The sequence below is a fragment of the Micropterus salmoides genome, unplaced genomic scaffold (assembly GCF_014851395.1).
Source record: "Micropterus salmoides isolate LMB-PRFRI ecotype aquatic unplaced genomic scaffold, ASM1485139v1 Ms_hic_scaffold_22, whole genome shotgun sequence".
Classification (NCBI taxonomy): Eukaryota; Metazoa; Chordata; class Actinopteri; order Centrarchiformes; family Centrarchidae; genus Micropterus; species Micropterus salmoides.
The window spans coordinates 12320195-12340904 of NW_024041373.1; the positions used below are offsets into that span (position 1 = coordinate 12320195).

The 20710-nt window shown below is 38.2% G+C and overlaps 1 protein-coding gene across 1 annotated transcript in view; it reads left to right on the plus strand.

Annotated features, from left to right (window-relative positions):
- The first annotated feature begins 1067 nt into the window (after positions 1 to 1067).
- The window catches only part of wdr27 (WD repeat domain 27), a 49151-nt gene continuing 29508 nt past the window's right edge, over positions 1068 to 20710 (plus strand). The window contains exons 1-20 of the mRNA XM_038738036.1: positions 1068 to 1560; positions 1923 to 2064; positions 2402 to 2526; positions 2731 to 2844; positions 2999 to 3050; positions 3338 to 3408; positions 3509 to 3623; positions 3800 to 3902; positions 5366 to 5457; positions 6616 to 6680; positions 7368 to 7480; positions 8534 to 8607; positions 12874 to 12943; positions 13780 to 13845; positions 13935 to 14038; positions 14617 to 14706; positions 15449 to 15570; positions 17472 to 17605; positions 18651 to 18748; positions 19820 to 19941. Coding sequence (XP_038593964.1) covers positions 1426 to 1560; positions 1923 to 2064; positions 2402 to 2526; positions 2731 to 2844; positions 2999 to 3050; positions 3338 to 3408; positions 3509 to 3623; positions 3800 to 3902; positions 5366 to 5457; positions 6616 to 6680; positions 7368 to 7480; positions 8534 to 8607; positions 12874 to 12943; positions 13780 to 13845; positions 13935 to 14038; positions 14617 to 14706; positions 15449 to 15570; positions 17472 to 17605; positions 18651 to 18748; positions 19820 to 19941 — 2007 coding nt within the window. The 5' untranslated portion in view covers positions 1068 to 1425. The remainder of the gene's footprint in view (positions 1561 to 1922; positions 2065 to 2401; positions 2527 to 2730; positions 2845 to 2998; positions 3051 to 3337; positions 3409 to 3508; positions 3624 to 3799; positions 3903 to 5365; positions 5458 to 6615; positions 6681 to 7367; positions 7481 to 8533; positions 8608 to 12873; positions 12944 to 13779; positions 13846 to 13934; positions 14039 to 14616; positions 14707 to 15448; positions 15571 to 17471; positions 17606 to 18650; positions 18749 to 19819; positions 19942 to 20710) is intronic.

Below are 20710 nucleotides of genomic sequence, written 5' to 3' on the forward strand. Positions count from 1 at the left end.
AAATCGAAATCCACTTAAGACCAGTCTATGCTTAAGACGTGTTCTCAGATGCCTTTTCTACTGCAGTAACGTTAAGTTGCTGTTCGTTTAGGGCCAAAATAACAACTGAAAATGTATTTATTATTTTTCACAAATATTTTACTGAAGATATATTCATTATTCAGGTTCATCACAAATGCTGGCTATCAGACACATCACTGCATCTTATACAGTATGGTAAATTGCCCATCACTCAAACTGCGCAGGATGTTACATTGGTACATTTTTATTTCTAAAGCTATTTTAGGTATTTTGCCTTCTTATATCTGTTTAAAATGTGTTCATATGCAAAGTACATATCATTTAAGATCTAGTGATGGACTACTTTGTAAGGTACCAAGAATGAGGCCCGAAGCAGGAAAGAGGAGACATGTATTACTATATGGCCCTTCGTCCTGGAATGAACTACAGTCTATAGACTGTAGAAGACTGTAGAAGGCTTAAGATTGGTGCGCTAATTTCCTTAGCTGCTTTTAAAAAAAGAATATCTGACATTCTGACTGACGTATACTTGTTTTTAATTAATGGTAGGTATAGGTCTACATTTAGTCCTTATTTTGTTTGTTTATATATTTTAAACTCATTGCATTTTTTTCTATGTAAATATTTTGTAAACTTTGTGTAAATCTATATTGTATTTTAATTTACGTAATGTATTGTTTTTTGCAACTTATGGTTGAAAAATTGTGTTTTATTTGTGCTATACAGGACTCCCTTGTGTCTCAATGGGATCTTTCCTGTTTAAATAAAGGTTTATATATATTCATGACTTACTGTTACTGTTACTACTGCCAAATTATTCACAAAACAAATATCCTTAGGCTTACATGCACGTAAGCAAGAACTTTCATTCATTCATTTTCTTATGAATTTTGATTTTTGATGCTAACATACCGCCATCTTGCGGTTAAACGCTGAGGTACGAGAGCAGGAAACCAAAGGATGTAATATTAGAGAGCTCTTACGCTGACCGTACTTCCATGTACCACTGCGATTACTCTAAAAGGGATAAATGCACCGCTTATATTCATTAAAGTGCAGTGTTCAGAGAGTTTTAAAAAAACAAGCGTTGATGGTGTCTAGCGCGTCTTTACCTGACCAAGTATAGTTTTTCCACTTGTGTGTGATACGTTGCTTTTCAATTGACAATCTGTTGTCGTTCGGTGTCCTGGCAACCTGCCTTGCAACATTTGTCCACATGAAACGTCTTCGTGGAAAAAACTCCCTCTCCTTCTAACTTTAGCCCAGCATAACCCAACATTAATGTCACAGTTTATTGAAAGAAAAGGAACTGAAGTGCAGCCTGTTTAACGGGAAGTATTTAGCGTTATATTCGCTGGCGGCAACACACTACACAAACGGTTTGGCCTGGCAGGAGCAGGAAGGATGATTGAAAAGCTCAGTGTGACTTCCGATAGACTCCTGTCACACCGGCAGCTCGCATGTTGTCAGTCTTACTGTGGCATCCCACTGCATGGCAAGGATATGCTGATTTACAGCAATGTGGACATAGAACAGAAGGTTTGTTAACAACGTTTTGTTACTAGTGTGAAGAAAACAACTTTAATGCGTTAAGGTCTGCATGTGTTACATTGAAGGACTCAGAATAGCATACTATTTTTTGGCCCTTGTGTGTATTTTGTATCTGAAAGTGCCCCTAATTACCTTATTATTTTTTATATAGGCAGTTGCCTATATGTTTTGTATGGATATGTCATGTGATGTCAAATGTACATTAGAATACAAAATAAAAACAATTTATTTGCACAAACAGATCATCATCTGTTAAGACAAAATAACATCTTAAAATGTTGTAACGTTAATGTAATTTATTTGTATTTTATATGGTGTATTTTATTGGAGTCAAAAATGTGTGTCCACAGCCCCTGCTGCTAACTGGGCACCATGGTGAGATCAGTGCCATGACTTTTGGAAAAGGAAGCGGACCTGTTCTCCTCTGCTCTGCCTCTGCTGATTACATCATTGTCTGGGATATTGAACTGTGCCAGAGGAGAACACAGGAAGGTATAGGAATAGTTATGTGTGCGTGTGTGTGTGTGTGCGCAGTTTGGTCTGTTGTCTTCAACACAAGCTTAATTCTATGTCCCCCCCCAGTAAGAATACCTTTGCTGTAACAATGATAAAAATGCTGTCATTGACATTTTCCTCATAACCCAGATTAAAATGACCTACCAGTTTAATTTATTTTGTAGCTCATATTTGATGTGTTGTACTGTGAGTATGATCATTTTATTGGGTGAAAATCTTTTCAGGCCTGTCATCTAGTGAAATAGATATGCCATGTCTATTATGCTCATGAACTTCTTTTGCTTTAAATATAAACAAATTGATTTGTTTGCAGGTAAAATCGCAGCTGGAACGGTTATTGGGACTTTACTGGGTGAAGTCGTTTATCTTTCATTCTGTTTCTCTGATGAACGATTGGCTGCATGCTCAGGAGCAACTGTATATATTCTCAACTCAAAGGTACAAGATGTTGTACATTTCCCTTGGTGCACATAAACACTTGCTGAATAGCTACATTTGGGTTCATTATGTTACTTTATATTGCTAATATGGATTACAAATACTGTACTTAAATAATATACTTTGTTTTAGTCTTGTTTCTTTGGGATGGTTTAAAGGCATCACTTTAATTTTTTTAGTTTCATTGTTGTGTTTCCACATCAGAGACAAGAAGTGATCTCTACCCTGACTAGCCACCTCGGACCTTTAACATCAGCAGAGTTCTGTCCCTGGAATAAAGACATTCTTGTCACCACATCAGAGGACCGCACTTTTAAGGCATCTACTTAAGATTTAAATAATAGAGTCAAACATAAGCACACTTATTAGTTAGTGACAATTGTGTATATTTGTATTCATAACAAACATAAAATATTACACACTGTAATTCAGTTTGAATAACTATAAAGTACATTGCCTTGTCTTTTTTTAGGTGTGGGATTTAAAAACTGAAGCTGCTTGCTACCAGTCTTTTGTGCTTTCAGGTATGATATTACTATATAAAATCTTGTTGGAGCAAATTAATTTCCCTGATGACATTAACAGTCATGTATTTGAGCATGGTACATTCAGTAAAGCCCTGTACCCTCCCATTAAATGTACACAGTAGAGATGGTAGGCATTTTAAACTTTATGAGTAAGAAATGACAATTTTAAATGGCGTGTTTCGGATAGTGACTGTTGTGTAGGAATCAGAGCCTTGCAAAATAATGGTAATGATCATATTCACTGCCAACTTACTGTACCTAAAGCAAATGTACCAATTCTTTAGCCACTCCACTGCTTTGTGTGTTCTTCTTGGAGGAGAACAGACACCTTATCACCGGCTCAACTGATGGACAGGTTAGTGACTGAGGCACACAGTCCTTAACAGCTCATAATCCCCACCAGAAGCTGAAATTCCACAAGCTGTTTGACACACTTGTATATATGTTTGGTTTAGGTGTGGTGCTTTTCTCTCCCTGATGACAGCAAGTGTCACCTGGTGACCAAAATGGACCTTCAGAAGATGGAAAAAAGACATCAAATGCATAATGGGATTGGGAGCCGTCAAGCAGGTGATGTTACTGATCTGTGAAACAAACAAACTGTGACCGAGAATATCTGGCATTGTAGTGCAGGTTTTGTGGATGCTTTAAAGCGATCCTATACCTCATTTTCAGCTTCCTGACTGAAAGAGAAAGTGATTTGAATGAATTACTTTTATACTACTTTTTTTGTCATATACCTCCAGAGGCTGCACAACAATCAGCTGTAGATAACGTGGAGACTTCAAAACCTGTCCTCAAAATGGCTTTCTGTAGCTCATGCACTGACACTAGCAATGAGCATGAAAAGTAAGTCATTTATTGTCATAGAATTCATAAACAGTGTGAAATGTTTATAGTAGGTATGTGATTTCTGGGCCTAGTTAACATGAAACTCTTGACTGACCACTGGGCTAATGGCATTCCAGAAAGGCTGTGTTTAGCCGGGATAATTAATTGGCGAAGTGATGCTGAAAGACACATCTTTGTAATTTTGTCTGACTTCTAGGAGCAATTTGGCAGACCTAGATAAGCAGTTATAAGATGGATGAATGGATAGATAGAGTGGTGGGTTGTTCAGTGTCAGCATAGAGACCAGACTCACTCTCAAGTGCTCAAAGTTGATGGACCTTATAGTGTGACTTTACCATGAGGAACAACTGTTTTATTTAAATTGTGACAATGAATCTTAATGACAAAGCAAGACACGATACTCTCAAGGGCTCAAATTTTGTTATTTCCACACGGTAAAAATTGTGTGCGATCCAGGAAAATATTACAAAAGCAAATCAAACACAGTTGTCATGAAAAAAACAATAAATAGCTGCATATGTCTGCCATTAACACTATATAGATGTCATACTGTCACAAAAGGCTGGAAAAAATGTCGCATCATGGGCTAATTGTTGCACATGTCCACGCAGTCACAGGAAACTTCACGTAGGAAACATTGCAGATTCATAGCATAAACTGTTTCAGGCTGTTAAAACATTTGATGTTATGACAGGAAGCCGACACTTAAAAAGCACAGACATAACTCTGTGTATTTTGTGGAACACTGGAATGAAGTGGATGGTGATTCCTTATTGCTTGAAGCAAAGCACATGATCTCAGAGCTGTATCTACATCATCTTTACTCTTGAACATTACAGACATTTTAGTGTAAAATCTAGTCTTCATCAACTGCATGATTTTGACCTTAGCATTTGACATGACACAGTATATTTATCCAAAATACTGTGCAGGTCAGGTCCATTGCTATTGTGTGTTAACACCATTAGTGTGGATTTTAAATTTCAGTCTTTGTCTCCCCCCAGTGGAAGAATCAAATAAAGAATAAAACAATGAACTCTGCTCTTTTTCTATAAACATAAACGAATACCTTCAGAACGATTTAAACACATTGCAGTAATCATATAGAAGGTCCACACATAATGGCCTTAATAGTCTCCATCCTGTACAGAAGCACATACTCAGCATGAAAATAACTATGCACTACAATGTAAAAATTGTCTAACAATATTATAATCTCAGAACAGGAAGTGGATAAAAAGGATCCATCGAACTCATCTTCCTCTCCTGTTAACTCGGTGTGGCAGTAGTTTCCATCTTGCAGGGTTTAGTCAACAGGAACTCAAAGGAAACTTGAATATGATGTCCTACGGTGCGCATGCCTTGCCACCCCTTCGCATCAGTATGTTTTCTTTAGTATGTGGTTACATTGTCTTTCCCCAAATGATCTTTTCCATACGTTTCTGTGTGGGTCCCTGCAGGGACAAGAGCTGGTTATGTATCGGAAGCTCTGATGGCCTGTATATAGTGGATCTGGCTGCCTCAGAACTCCTAACAGCACTATATTTCAAAGGTAGGCTGCTTTAGCATTGTTTAAGCATAATTGCACACACTATTGCACCATCACTTTTAGCAGAATTTCTATAAGATCATTTTTAAGACACAAAAAAAAACTCTAAAGGAATGTGCTTTATCCCACGTCCTTTCTGCTTTGACATAGTTTTGGGAATAGTAAAGTTCCCTTCAGGAGAATGACACAACCTCCTGCTAAAGGAAGTATGTCTCAGCAAAATAGGTTTCTTCTGTTACGCTGAGTAGCATGAGTGTGATGCCTCACTGGGGTGGTGATGGCACAGTGGATAAGACGCATGGCTTTGGTGGGGTTCAACTCCCCACTGTGACCCACCAATGTGTCCCTGAGCGAGACACTTAGCCCCTAGTTGCTCCAGAGGCGTGCGACCTCTGACATGAATAGCAATTGTAAGTTGCTTTGGATAAAAGCGTCAGCTAAATGTACATAAAAATGTAGCATAAAAGTGGAAATCGTACCTTGCCCACGTGCAGTACAGCCTTCTGCTCAGTGTGTGCCAACAGTAGCTTGTCACCCAAATAAGTAGACCTGCGGATGCTGCTCTCCCTGAGTGGAGCTGTAGTAGTAATTTTACAAACACTCTGTGACCCTCTGAATGCCAGGTAGTTGTAAACTATGTCATGACACACACCTTAAATATTTTTAAATGGAATATCTGAGATACCCTCTAGGACCCTCAAATCAAGGAAAGAACAAATCCTGCTTTCACCTTTTGGTACCAGGAAATATGTCAAAGTTGTCTGGGCTATCCTCAGTCATGTAGCGCTATTCTTCATCTAGCTATTTCCATAGTGAGACATCAAAAGAACTGTCTTGGTTATCTTGCATGATAATAGCTTACATGATAGTTGTATGCCACTATGTCACCTTTCAACTATACAAAATATTGCAAAAACCTTTTAATATTATGCAATAATAGCAACAACAGCTTCAATATGACCTTAGTGTCGAATTAACACCTTGTACAGTGTCAGCAAAAACTCATTGTAAACTCTACAAAGATAGGAGTTATATATTTATATCTTATCTAATGCTATCTATAGTACCGTCTGTCAATTTCTTTGCATAATGCACAGCACCTATACATGTAAACTGGAATGTGAATGCAGCCAAACCCATAACTGATGTCCTTTCTTCTAGATTACCCCAAGCTGAGCATCACAATGGCCGGGTCGTGGTCAATCTCTCCAGCGTGGGATAACTCTGTGAGTGACTCCAATAGTATCTTGATAGACCAGAGTAAGAAATCTGTCCTTTCAACTGGACCTATATCATTCAGTTGGCCTATAATACAATATGGTCTAAGGAATCTTGTACATTAATTTACCCCAATCAGATTTTTCTTGTGTTAACTGATCGTTTGAGTCAGACCACATGCTGAAGAGTGGGAGGGCCTGGCCGCTTTTGTCATTTCTAGTGAATGTTGTCAGTTCATGATGATAAAAGTCACATAAAAATGACACATTTACTTACTGAATTTAGTTTAAACATTCCCTTTCACTATAATATCAACCACTGAAACAAATCCTAAGTAACTGAATCTGTGTAGATTCTTTTATATTTTGTTTCCTATTCCTAATTTTGACAGTTTTAAAGTGCTCCTGTACTTTGGTGTTTTTGTAATGCTGCAATTTCCATTTTGTGGTTTCACAATCCACTCTAGCATTAGATTTGACTGTGGTTTGCTTCCTGAAGGAAAGTGATATGTTTCTGTTCCTACAGAGAAACAAGTATGTGTTATAGCGCAGCGAAAAAGCATAAAACCCTGACTTACCTTTATTTTCAGGAACATTATTCATAAGGGTATTTTCTTTTACTTCTGTTTTTAGAAGGATTATGGACTAAAACAATTGTTTTGATATTAATTAATACTTGAATCCCTTGTCACACAGATGGTGTTTTTAGTGAGCTCTTTGTTCACTCCATGTGTGGCCCTTTTGGAGTTACGTCTGTGTGAACTAGGGAGGATCTGGGTTTGTGGTGAAGGCTTTTCAGTGTTCCCGAGGTAAACCTGCAGAGAATATTTGGTGATGCTACAGAATGTTGATCCCCTAGAGGAGTAGGAGTTGTCATTTAGTTGTTGCTCTCTTCAATATAGAGATCAAAGTAATAAATCAGAACCAGAGTAAAAAGTCTGTCTTACTCAGGAACACTTGGGCCCAACATTTAGCATGCAGGGGCTGGATCCCAGGTTTTCTTGTTTAAAGACTACCTAAATACAGTAGGATGTCTTACAGCTGCTTGCATCATAAATAATATTCTGTTATTTTGTCATTTGTTTATTCACTGGCAATAGTACATCCCATATTACAAAACAGTCAGAAGACATAAGTAAAAGAAAACAACTGCTATTTTGTAGCTCATACAAATTTGGTTCCAGCCTGGAACTGCTCTGCTCAGTGAATGAGTAAACTCAGTGAACATTTTTTTTATGTCTAAGCTTTTAAATCTGCATGAGTTTTAATAAAGCTGCCTTTACTGGATGTACTCCTTAATCCAGAAAATCATACTTATTACTCTCACAATAACATTACTTTATTCATGCCAACATTTTTAAATTGTCCTCTGGGGAAGGAATTAAATACATTCAAGTATTACCTGTACCTCCATAAATGATTATTTAGCTAAATCCAGCGGTACCAATAAATAGTGATAATTTCATCAACGTAATGTGTTTTTGTACTTTAACACATTTGCAATTTATGAGCAGAAGCATGATCACGTCAGCTTGTAAAAATTTGCAAAAACAGTGCAGTTGTAGACTTGTTGCTTTCTCCCAGACACTGGTCGTCTGACCTTGCCGGCTATAGGACATATGAGTGTGGTCTGCTTTTCAGCTGGCCTCCTGCCTGTTGCTCCTTCTGACTCTGACATTTCCATATTAACTTGGCCTATTATAACAGTTCTTGCCATCTAGGTTTTCATGACTCAACAATATCATGGTACTGAGAATTAGAAGGACTAGTAATCCATAATGGTGGAAAATGCTGTGCTCTTTCATTTCCAGTAACTCTTCTCCCCTCCCCCCACCCCATTTCCCTCCCTCACTTGTTTTCAGTTCTCCTCTGCTGCCTGAATCTCCTCTGAATGTTGAGTTAAAGAAGAAGGAGCCCAACCATCCTAAAAAGAAAGGTCAGCAGCCCTGTCCTCATCACTCACCTCTCACTTACGCTCATGCACATAAAATAAAAAAGTGAGCTACTGCTGTTTGATGTTTCTGGGTTTTAAAAGTATGACCTACTTTATAGTTTGCTTCATGTCTGGCTCGTTGTCTGTTTTGCTTGGACACAGGCTATTCTCTTAAATTGTACTTATCGTAGGTTTATAGATAGGTCTGTAAACATATAGGTCTGTTTGGCTATTACATGAGTTACTGAGAACCTCCTCATTATCTGTAAATATAGATGCTGTTTGTGTGTGTGTGTGTGTGTGTGTGTGTGTGTGTGTGTGTGTGTGTGTGTGTGTGTCAGTTGTCATTTGCCACATAGGCAGGTACTTCCCATTATGTAACAGTAAGAGTACAACACATTCTCTACTAAGAAGTCCAGTTTTTTTGTACGGTTGCTTCTTGCAGTAGTGGATTCCGAGGTAAAGTGAGCCTATTTGTGGTTCTTTAGTGTATCATTAGGATCTGGCGGCTTGAAACTCCTCTGCTGGAGACTTGCAGTACAGCATACTGTGGTTTACATTTTGCTCTTAACAGAGAGTTAGTGCTGAGAAGGCCAGTATTAGACTCCCCGCAGCTGGAGTGAAGGGAGCCGCCAGTGCCAGACTTCATGGGAGTCTAGAGGTGCTGCGTGACTGCAATGTCAGACCAAAAACCACAAACATTTACAGACTAGTGCAACCCACCGTGCTGCCGCCATGCATTTCTGTATTCTTAAGGATATCTACAGAATTGTATACAAATTACACCATAAACCTCTGAGACTCCTGGAGAGGAAAATGTTCTTCCATTGTAAGTCTGGCACAAGTCTACTTTTTTTTTTTTTAAAACAGTGTGAGTGCAGATTAGATATCTGTTGTCACGTCACACTGCCATGTAGCATAATAACATGAAGTGAACCAGGGCTGTTGGCTTTCTGAGACGATGATAATCAGCTGCTATTACTTTTTGCATGACGTCACTTGTCTGAAGTGTAATGCCTGTGTCTCGTTGCCTGGATTAAGTTGTTTTATAGTGAGGATATCAGGGGACTTCTAAATGAATGGCCTTGATTCGGAACTCACTTTGAATGTATCTTTGTTTCCCATTGAAAGTTATCAAATTAGTAATCACAGTAAAAAGAAATCTCTGTCAGGAACATGTAACGTTTATTTAAAATCTTCATTTGTCCTTAAATGTCGCTAATGTATAAAAAATTTAACCATTTCAAAAGGAGAGACAGGGCAAGAGGTATGTAAAAACACTGGGTGTTCATTTACAATATCATCTGAAGGACTTCTGCAAGACATCAGCAGACTTTGACATGACATAGTGCAGTCTTTTTAGAGCTCCTCTGCTAGTTTGGGGTGAGACGGTAAGAAGCAAGATGGTAAAAACAATCTGTGAGACACAGGGAACTGTGAGGCCCTGAGTAGTCAATTTCAAATCAAAGAGGAAAGTGTTTCACATTTCTAACTATTGTTCCAAGAGTCACTGCTTTACAGCAACTACAGTACAGAGTACCTTATTGTTTAGTGAATCTAGTTCACATCTAGCTCGCTATTAAAGTTTGATATTGTGGTCAGTATTTTATTCGCATAGCTACATGTAGTAGTACATTCTTTGCCCCCCAGTATGCCACACAGATGTTCCACATGGTCAGCATATTCTTCAGGTGCTACATTGCTGTCAGACCCTTAGTTTGGCTCCATATTGGTAGTTCCTGTCGGTCTTCAGTTACTGTGCCTCTTATTGCCACTTTCGCTCCTTTCTCCTACTGTGAGCCCCACTTTTCACAGGTCAGTGAGGAAATAACTCAGGCCAGAGACTCTGGTTACAGTCAAAACAATATCTTAGAGACATATATACCTGCTATGGTTTATACAATTTTTAGAAGCTTGAATTATTCAGTCTTTTTCTTGGGCCACATTCAACAGCTAACTCAGAGGGAGGTCTGCTGTGGTTTATTTTAAAATAAACTCTGTGGCTGGCCTGAGCCTTGTCCACTCTAATGCAGGCAACCCAAACTGTAAGACAAATCATTGCCACTTCTTAAAATCACAGACAACACAAGCGTGATGTGCATTTTAGGTCTAACAATCACTTTTTAGTTCTACAGGTGCAGATCCAAACACAGCAGAAAGCCTACCGCGTGTACTCTGTAACTGCAGGCAAAAGCTTATTGTAACAACTGTTGCATCAGAAGCTAAACATCTTAATGTTTTGAGCTAGACTGAAGAATTTCAATATTATTAAACTACTCTGCTATAATGGTTAAGACAGCTTAGGCTACAGCAAGTCTTGCATAATGAGAGCTGTAACAGGAGCACACGGCAAACTGCTGTGATTTTACGCTGATACGACTCGACTTGGATATTTGTCTGAAACTCTCACTTTTCTTCAAATAGCGTCTAGTCTAAAGTCAGCGTAAATTATTTTTTACTGCCCCATAAAGCTAAATGACCATTAAATATCAGCAGGGGGTCAATAGGGCTATTGAGCAGTGCCAAGTGATTGTGTTGCCAGGTAATTAGATTTCTAAAATGCTTAGTTTCCTGCATATAATCTGTTCTGGAAAAGCTACTTCTAGAACCCCACTTCACACACAACACAGTGGACAAATGGAGGATGGTTCTACATGTGAGTGACCAATGTCTCAAGACCTTTCGTTCTCAAGCTAAAAAAGCATTAGTACATTTGTTATGTACTTTTTTAATACTGTCTTTGCTGATTCAAAGTTAAACAAAGGAAGTAAATAAGGCTGGTGCTTTTACAGAAGCAGCACAGCATGGAGAGTATCAACAGCATCAATATCCTTTAGGGCAGATAAAGAAACAACATGTACCTAGAGAAACTCAAATTTCAATTCAAAATCCAAGGAAAATGCAACAGAGTAATTGATCAGAGGCTGTCAAGTGTACTTTACAGGAAAATACTCTTCAGGCCAAAACTGAAGTGAACATTGGCACTGCTGATCAAAGATGAAAGCACTCCCAGATAAGAGGGATTGGAAAGATCCAGATGTGGTTCTATTTGATTTTGACTGGCAGGTTTTATTATTGTGTCAGGACTGTGTCTACACTGAATTGTAAAGAGCCTAAGAAGGAGAACTGGCACTCAAACACTAGGTAAATGATTCACAGTCAGGAGAGCCTGTTTGCTGTGAGATGTTGCTGTTTTTCAATAATATAAAGTTATTAAAGCAGTAGGCTATACCTGCCTGCCTACCTAGCAACCTCCGCACGCTCTGCCCGTGCAGTCACTGTGGATGAAAATGTGTTTTTGGGGGGGAGTGGCTTTGGAGGAAAGCCTGCAGGGAGGGCGTGGGAGTTTTTCCATTTGGGTACCTTCAAAATCTAGCTGTATATTGCAAATTTTTCCAAGTTGCCTTCCCAAGCTTTAACTACATGTTTGCTCATGGTTATTGACTGTCATCAGGGATTCTGATCAGGTCTCCTTTTTTGAAGAAAAGTTCTAATGCCATCTGTAATTTTGACATATGAAAACAACGATACTGCTGTAAACCCATCAGTGTGACTGGATTACACTACATCATGTTCAATAGCAATCTGTTCCTAAATTATAGTAGTAATGAATTACTGCTACTAAACAGTAGTTGCGTAAAATATATAACTGCATAGAAAGAAATTTAGAGTTATAGTTGTTACTTAACTAAATTCATTGACAAATAAATGATAAATTAATCTGTGCTTAGGTGATAGACTAGTGCTGAATTGGAGTCAAGGCTGTAAACCAAATCAGTTTCTTTTCTTTTTTTTTTCCTGATGCAACTTAAGTTGCTGCTCAGAGATGATGTGACTTATTCTTACTTTCCCTGTATTTGACAGGAAAACAGTTTTTGGAAAACCTCACACATTTTAATGGTTGTGGAAAAAGTGAGCTCATTGTAATATAGTAAAGGCACTGACAGCAAACAGGGAGCAGAGTGAACCATCCCACAGTTTGTGGCTGGTGCATTTAATGCTCACAGCACGAAGTGGTCACCCAACAATGGTGTATCTTAATTTCCTAGTATAATCCATGAAAAGCCACTACAGTATAATGAGCAGTTCTGCCTAATTGTGGAAAATAATAATAAATAATAATAATTTTTTCCTTTATATATTGTAACATCTACTTGTTTGTATATGGAACAGTTTCTTTTTAGCATATTATATCTTTGTTTTATCTTTGTTTACTAATGCAACTACTGGACCACCCTATTATTATTATTTTTTTTTTTTTTTACAAAGGAGGAATAAAGGAGCAGCCTCTGGTTTTCCACACAAATGTGAAATCTTCTGGATATACCACTGCCCCAAGGTAGGTTCACAGAGTAACCCTTTAGCCTAATAGAAAATCTAATTAAAGTTTATTGCATTGTCCAAGGGTAAAGAGTAACAAAGTAATGGCATTTTTTTTTAAATAAAAGGGTGTACTTCAATAGGTATATTCCACTCATGTTATGATTTCAATATCTCCCAGGCCTGCCCATATTAACATGGATTTAACGTAACACATTGTATAAAACATATTCACAAAATTCTCTCTCTCATCGCTCTTGACTTTATAGGGCACTTAGCACTCATCCAGGTCAGGTTAATGGGAGCCAAGGAGCAAGCAGAGCACTTTTCCCCAGAAACTTTGTTTAGCTCCTTCTGGGGATTTACAGGCACTCCAAGACTTAGCTAGTAGATGTACTTCCTGCAACGTCTTGTCTTTGGTGTAACCCACTCGTCCTCAATGCAACTTCAGGAAGACAACTGAGGAGCTTCACCTCCTGGTGCCTGAAGAACCCCCTCAGTGAGAACTAACTGTACTGTAATGTGACTGGTTGTCACACATCCATCTCCTCCATTGCCAGTTTTCACTAGCAGGTTCTAAAGTTTTTAACATGATAAACAGCAAGTACTTTCAGCCAACAGTGCTTTGCAGCTATTTCAACAATTTTTGAATGTGGTCTGTTTAACCTCCACCAGGAGACAATGATGGTTACAGTCTTTGTAGTCGGAGTTCTCCACTAGGAATTCCTAACAAAGCCTTCATGATTGTTTAACATTTAACTCATCACCAGAGGTTGATCTGTTAATAGCTTGGCCTTTTCTTAATGCAACAATCCAAACAACCTAATAAATTTGTTTCTTTTGTAAACTTTTTAGGACTGTGTTTTCACCTAAAACAAATATTCAGAAGAACCCTCCTTCTAAAAAGGCTAACAGAGACAAGTAAGCAATCCCATCATTTATACAATGTTGCGAAGGTTTTAAAATGTTATTGTTGATAGCCACACTAAACCTCTTTTTTTGCCATGTAGAGGTTTACTCCTCAGAGATTATCCAGCAGACAGTGCAGCACCGACTGTTCCACACATTCATCTAAGAACTGGCAAGAAACCAGTCTACTGCCTTCAGTTTTCGGGTGAGACATGTTTGCTGCGGCAATACTGACCATAATATTTAAAACACCTAATAATACATTTTAAAAAATAGAGTCACCAGTCAGTAATGTTATGAAAATTCTAAAATCACAATGTACTTCTCAAACATTTCAAATCTAACAATGACTTTCAGGCAAAGTAGTTATACAAAGAAGTGTGAGCAGACAGAAACCAGGATTTGAGGATCTGAGGTTTTACATTGAGAATTGGAGACTGTACACTCTTTTTGTTGCGGCCTGAACTTATAGCATTTTATCAGCTGTAACAGAGTTTGAAGTATCACTTAGCAAACAGAAAGTTATAAAGAGCATCCAGCTTTGTCCATCCTTTACTGGAATGGTGAATTTAGGTAAAACAATAATTTATGAGGAGGCATTGGCAATAAATTTAGAGCAGTTCATTGTTGTTGTTACACAATAATATTCTATTCTATGATAAATGTTCCTATTTAGATAAAGCACTTCACTTCCCTGCTGTTTAAAAAAACAAACCAAACTCTTTTTGGTTATAATAATTCTGCTGTTCTTTCTGTTCATTTCTGTTTCCTTGTCTCTCCCAGGTGACGGAAAACAAATCCTTTGTGGTCTTGGCGACAGCTCAGTGTTATTGTATACGTCCTCTCTTACTGGCGATCCAACTGCCTACACAGGTGCATGAAGTGGACACGAGTAACCGTACCTTAAAAACCTCCGGGTTATACAGTTTTTGCCCTCTGTCACCTCAGTGATTGATTGACATCACAGATTATGATTACATTTTAGAGCTATTCGAGGTTAAGATCTTACCCCTGATGCTTCTGAGACAAGGAGGAGGTTGAAACTAAGATGTTCAGTCTGCCTTATTTGGGCCATTCCTATTAACATACTTTGGATGAAAGACTCAGAGGGAATCCAACTATTCACTCACTCAGCTATCGCTGTCAAAATTGTAGATAAAGCATGATTTGGTTACATTCCAAAGCAAGAATTTAGAACATGCTGTCTTTGTTTTTATCAGACAGTAAAACCTAGGCGGTGGTGCTAGAAAAAAGATGAAAAGGGCACATTGTCTTTTGAGACCAACTAGGTTTGAACTAGTATTTTGTGCTATTCTACACACCAGTGAAGATTAAAGTATTACTAAGAGCAAACAATTCTGTCTGCCACCCAGCCATCCTGGGCAGTAAAGCAAACACTAACAGGCAAAGAAAGGACATACATGCATGTCAAACTACGGAAACATAGTCGCCACAGGGGGGCAGCAGAGATGAGAGGACAGACATTGAGGTGACCAGTAGGTCACCATGAGCCTCTTCTCTTCATTCTGCCTGACTCTCCTGAACAGTACCATAAATGTAAATATTACAGCCACACTTTCCAGGTTGATTTCGAAACCTCTCTCTTTATATGTAGGGCACGACAAACCAGTGAGCAGTGTGAGCTGGAGCCTCAACAGACAGTGGTGGCTTAGTGTGTCAGAAGACCAGTCACTACGAGTCTGGACTCATGGCAGCCCAGAGTCTGCCATTATCATGGTAAATGTTCCATGAATTCAAACACTTGTGTATTTTTCCACCTGTTTTATGGAATTCATTCAACCCCTAATCTAAACCATCACCAATACATCTCAAACACACTTTCACTCACTCATTACTCCAGGTCCAAGTCCTAACCATGAAAAAACAGTGAAGTGAGGACCAGTCAGAGTGACCTCATATTGCCCTTCTCTGAATATCTGAAAACTCATTGGTTTTGAAGTAAACCAAAAGAACTACAGGTCATGCACATTTTTCACTCTCACTCCTGTCTCCAAAACGGCTATGTGATTCCTGGAAGGATTTTGTCCTTAATTGCAGTGTTGTAAATGAGACCATGATGCCACAGCTGAATGACAGTAGAATAGTGGTTGCTACTGTAACCACAATGTTTTGCTTCACATGTTCATTTCCTTTTCTTAAGAACATGCTCTCAGTATCTCATCCTCTCAGGTATGGATTCTGTGATAAAGTTCTATATTAAGAGATATATAGTGTATTAAGGGTAATGGAAAGGGTGCAGTATATTATTGAGTATAGTGTAAGCAAGTAAGAGATGCTTTGATAAAAATTATCTAATTTGTTTTGTCATGTGTTGTAGAGTCATTGCACATCTTTATAACTGGGGAATTTCTGTGTAATGTTTAAAGTGTGTCTTTGACATATTGATATAAAACTGGCTTACTTCACTTTTTCCTTTTCTAATAACAATAGTCTCAAGAATTAAAAAAGAGAAAGCCAAATTAATTTGAATAATAAAATGGTGTATTTCTTGGCTCAAGGAGAGTGACTTTGTCATTGAAAGCATCTGCTGGACTCGGATCCAAAACTGTGATTATATGCAGACCCTCCTTACTTCATTGGGTATCACATTTAATGGGACAGTCAGAAGTACGTCTACTTCCCCATGCCAAGTGAAAACTCTGGGGTCTCCCCATAGCTGATGCTAACCATCCCTGCTTCGCTCCACTCAGTGAGATTGTTTCGAGCTTGGCTGGGTCTGCAGCCATGGCTGCTTGATGCTCTTGTGAAACAACTTGGCCACAAAAGCAAGTCATTTCAGGGACAAGAGCTCTTACGGGGTGAGCCAGAATTACAAATGACATTGCACAGTTATACTTGAAAACATTAGAAAGATATAACCTCGTATCACCATATAGTATTCTTAAAATATTTTGTCATTGGACGTCGTTCGATGTCAGACAGTAGGTCGATCTGACAGAACAGCCCATCTTTTTTTATCTTTGTTTACCTTGATTAGACTCTAACTAACTATGCACTTTGGGGGTTAAGGAGAACAATGTTAATTTCCGATAGAGAAAGTTTCTGATGCGGATGCTTTTTATTGAGTTCACTCCATCCAATTTTTGGAATAGTCCCTTTTTCCACATGGTGTGAAAAACTTCCCTATGAACTATGAAGAGACAAGAATGAGGAGACGTTAGTTGGTTTGGTGAAATCTGAATTGAGCAAATATTCAAGATTTACGTGGTCTACCACTAATGCACTAATTTAACACACCACAGCTGAGGGTGCTGCATGTATCATTTTAAGCAATTAAAAAGTGTTTAGTGCTGTACAATATATAAAAGTGTACACGACTTACTATTACAGCTTTTTATTGCTTTCAGAATTCAGCCGGGACTTTACTTTGTTTTAAATCACCCCCAGGCAATATGGAGTTCATATTTTGACAAAACTATTTAGGATCAGAGTTTTTCTTTATTAGCATCAATGATATCCCAATAGTAAAAAATAATAAGAGGAGATACAGAAACATGAACATAAAATACATTCTTATTAGTTATTCTTCTTATAATTTTAGTTTTCTTGGATCATGAATGTCTCAATAACTTGAAGACATTAGCTTGATCTTTGTCTTTTTTTCTTTCCTCCTTTAGGGGAACAGTATGTTCTGCAAACCCATCAGAGGTGCTCAGTTTTATTACCTCGACAAATTTCTGCTTCTGGCATCTGGGCCTTCTCTACGCTTGTACCTGTATAACGTGGACGTCACACGTGACAACATCAAAAGGTACAGACAAGGGATTATTATACAGTACAGTTCAGCATGTATATTTGATAGTGATGCATAAACTAGCTGTGGGTTTTGCATTGGTTTTACTTGTGCATGCAATGTATCAATATACTATATTTACTGCTTGTACTTAATGTTTTCTAGTATTTGTTAACTTGTCTTCCCTAGAGGTCATTGGAAGAATAAAGCTAAAAGAAATGTAGGGTATTGTACTGGCCTCACAGATTGTGTTTGTGTCCAGACAACTGCAGTTTTTTCTATTTAGGCTGACAATTTGTTTTAGAGAGGCATCATAACATAAAAACAAACAAAAAAAAATTGTTACACAATCACTATGGCACACATTCAAACTTCAAAGCTGCAAAGAAGGATCACAGTGTTGTTTCCCTATAAACAGTAACACTGATATTATGGGGTTTACGTGCCTTTCTTGAGAGAACATTAACAGCAGGGGAGGGAGGGTTCAAACCAATCATCTGCAGCTTTTTGCCTCCAGACACCCAGCTATAATGACTACCAATGCAAACACATATATTGTAACAACACTGAAATGCAGTTTAAAAGGGGAGTATGCATGAAAGGACTGGTCTTTTATAAGACTTATGTAATCTATTTAGGAAACAGGCTTTGTTACTGATTTGATGGGGGCCTGGCTTTATTTAGCTGCTTCCACAGACACTGCTGACTATCATGACCACCCAAACTGTTTGACTGTGTACTGTAAACTGTCGTGGTTTATTCTGGAGGCCAGGGACATGACGGTAAAAGCCCTCCATAACCTCTTTTAGCAGTGCATTAAGCTTATTCATCTTTTTCCACTTTAGGTAGTTATTTGTGTGATGTGTATTGTGAATGGGAAACACTTGAAATCAGTGCATCAGTTGTAAAGGGTAGTGCGTCTTACGGGTTTTTCTCCTGCAGCCGTATCGATCAGACAGAGATGAAGAAAGATAGGTGTGCAAAGGGATCAGGTAGACATTTCGATCATGTAGTTACCTTTATTGGTTTAGAGAATGATGCAACTTCTTCTTTTTCTTCATAGATATCAGCAACGAAGTGTCGTCAAATTGGCAAGATGCTTTACGACGGCTACAGCAACAGACATCACCGCCTTGTCTGCAATCAATGATTTCTTCTCTTGTATCCTTTTTATTGTCATTATTGTTCTTGCAGCAGGAAGTGTTATAGTTTAGGCTGCGTTAATGGTTTGGAGGGCAAAGTGAACCTATGCCTTAAGTTGTTTTACTTGGAGCGTTTCATTGGACTGCCTCCATGTCAACCACAGCAGTCAGTCTGTGCTCTATAAAGTCTTTGCATGTTGCTTCAGGGCTTCCACTCCTGATTTTACCTGTAAATCATTTAGGTGTCTTTAATTTTTCAGGAATGTCTGCATTCCAACCCCTTGTCAGGGTTTACAATGCATTTACGTTCCAATAAATCTGCGCTGGTATGAGTGAGATCCTGTCAGGAGCTATTTTGCACCACTGTGGCACTGGCCAAGTGGAAAAATAGATATACAGTGATTACATTAAAATAGGTTTTTTATGTTTTATGTCTGGATTTTCTATATAAATTAAGGAATAATCAAAAACTCACTGAGATTTATTTTAGAGAAGTAAACTGAGAGTGTTAATGAACACCATTCAAAAGGAGACTCTCTCACTTGTGTAAATCCACATGTGTTTAACATGGGATTATATGGAATAAATACAAATTACTACATGAAAATTAATTCTTATTTAAAAATATTTATATTTTATTTTTTATCATTTCATTTAAAATACCTTTTTTCCATGTAGAGTCAGATATTGTGTTAAAACTGAGTAAAAAAGACCATTTTAAAGGCTAAATCCAAGAGTTTGCAAACTTTCCGACAACTGCTGACAATTAAAATTTGTATACTTTTGCATCACAGCATGGAATGATAGAAGCCATCTGCAAGAAAGCAAACTGATGTACTCAGTCATCTACTCAGCTCAGCACCAGCTTCTATTGCTGGCCTGTGAAGAATGAGGGAAAGGTGACATTCTTTAAATGATTTATGTATGAAATATATTTTCCCCTTGGAATACTGGCCACATAGATATATGTCATTAAAAATGTTCCTGAACTTTCTACATCATAAACACTTACACACCCCGCAGCTTGTCGACAGCAGGTCTATAGTTTGTAAATAATACATCTTGTAACTTTTCCTAAAAGCTGTCTCAGACATCGTTCTGGTGTGCGGTTCAGATCGATCTATTCAACTATTTGACATGAACAAGGGCACAATTGCCTCAGAGCTGCCTGATGCCCACAGCAGAGTCGTCCACTGTATTACACAGAACAAGGTGAGGCCATTTAAATGTACGCGTGAATAAACAGACTGCCCAAATAGGATTCCATCTACTATGTATTATCTTTATTTTAATTCGTAATAAGATGTACCGTCAATAATGACTGTGTATATCAAGTGACATACAGTACAAGAAGAGTACAAGAAGTTTGTTCAACTTCTGGTTTATATGCATTGATTCTTCATAATAAATAAAAATCTGAGTGCTGTTTAGATCTGACCCACACAGCAAAGAATCTGCACAGCTTGACATCAGTTGGTAGTGTAAGCCCCATCTTCCATTTTACTTAAGGGTCTACTATTTGGCAGATTTTATTGCGTTACATAAGACATCTATGAGTGTTGTGCAAGTTACATAAGGCGCAGATAGTCTTTGAGGGAATAAAAGTGTTAGTTTGTGGTGTGAATGAAGAAGGTCATGGTTAAAAAAAATGGTTAAAAAAATGTCATGGTTACCCAAAAAGTTTCCATGACAGACAGACAGGTTATGCCATTATCAGTATCATTCATCTTGCTGAGTGTTTGAATGTAAATCCCTGGTGCATCAGGATTAAGACTGCTGTAGGAGATGGCAGGAGGAGATTGCGTGCTGGATGATGGCCTTGGAGTAAAGCTGTTCCATGATGCAGTTTGGGTTTATGTGGCCTTACTCCCAGATCACTGTCTTGGACCAATGTGGGCCCAATTTGCTGGTGTCTAACAAGTAGACAGCTTGGGCCTGAGTCCATATCCATTATAGTGCTATGAAGAATGCAATACTACAT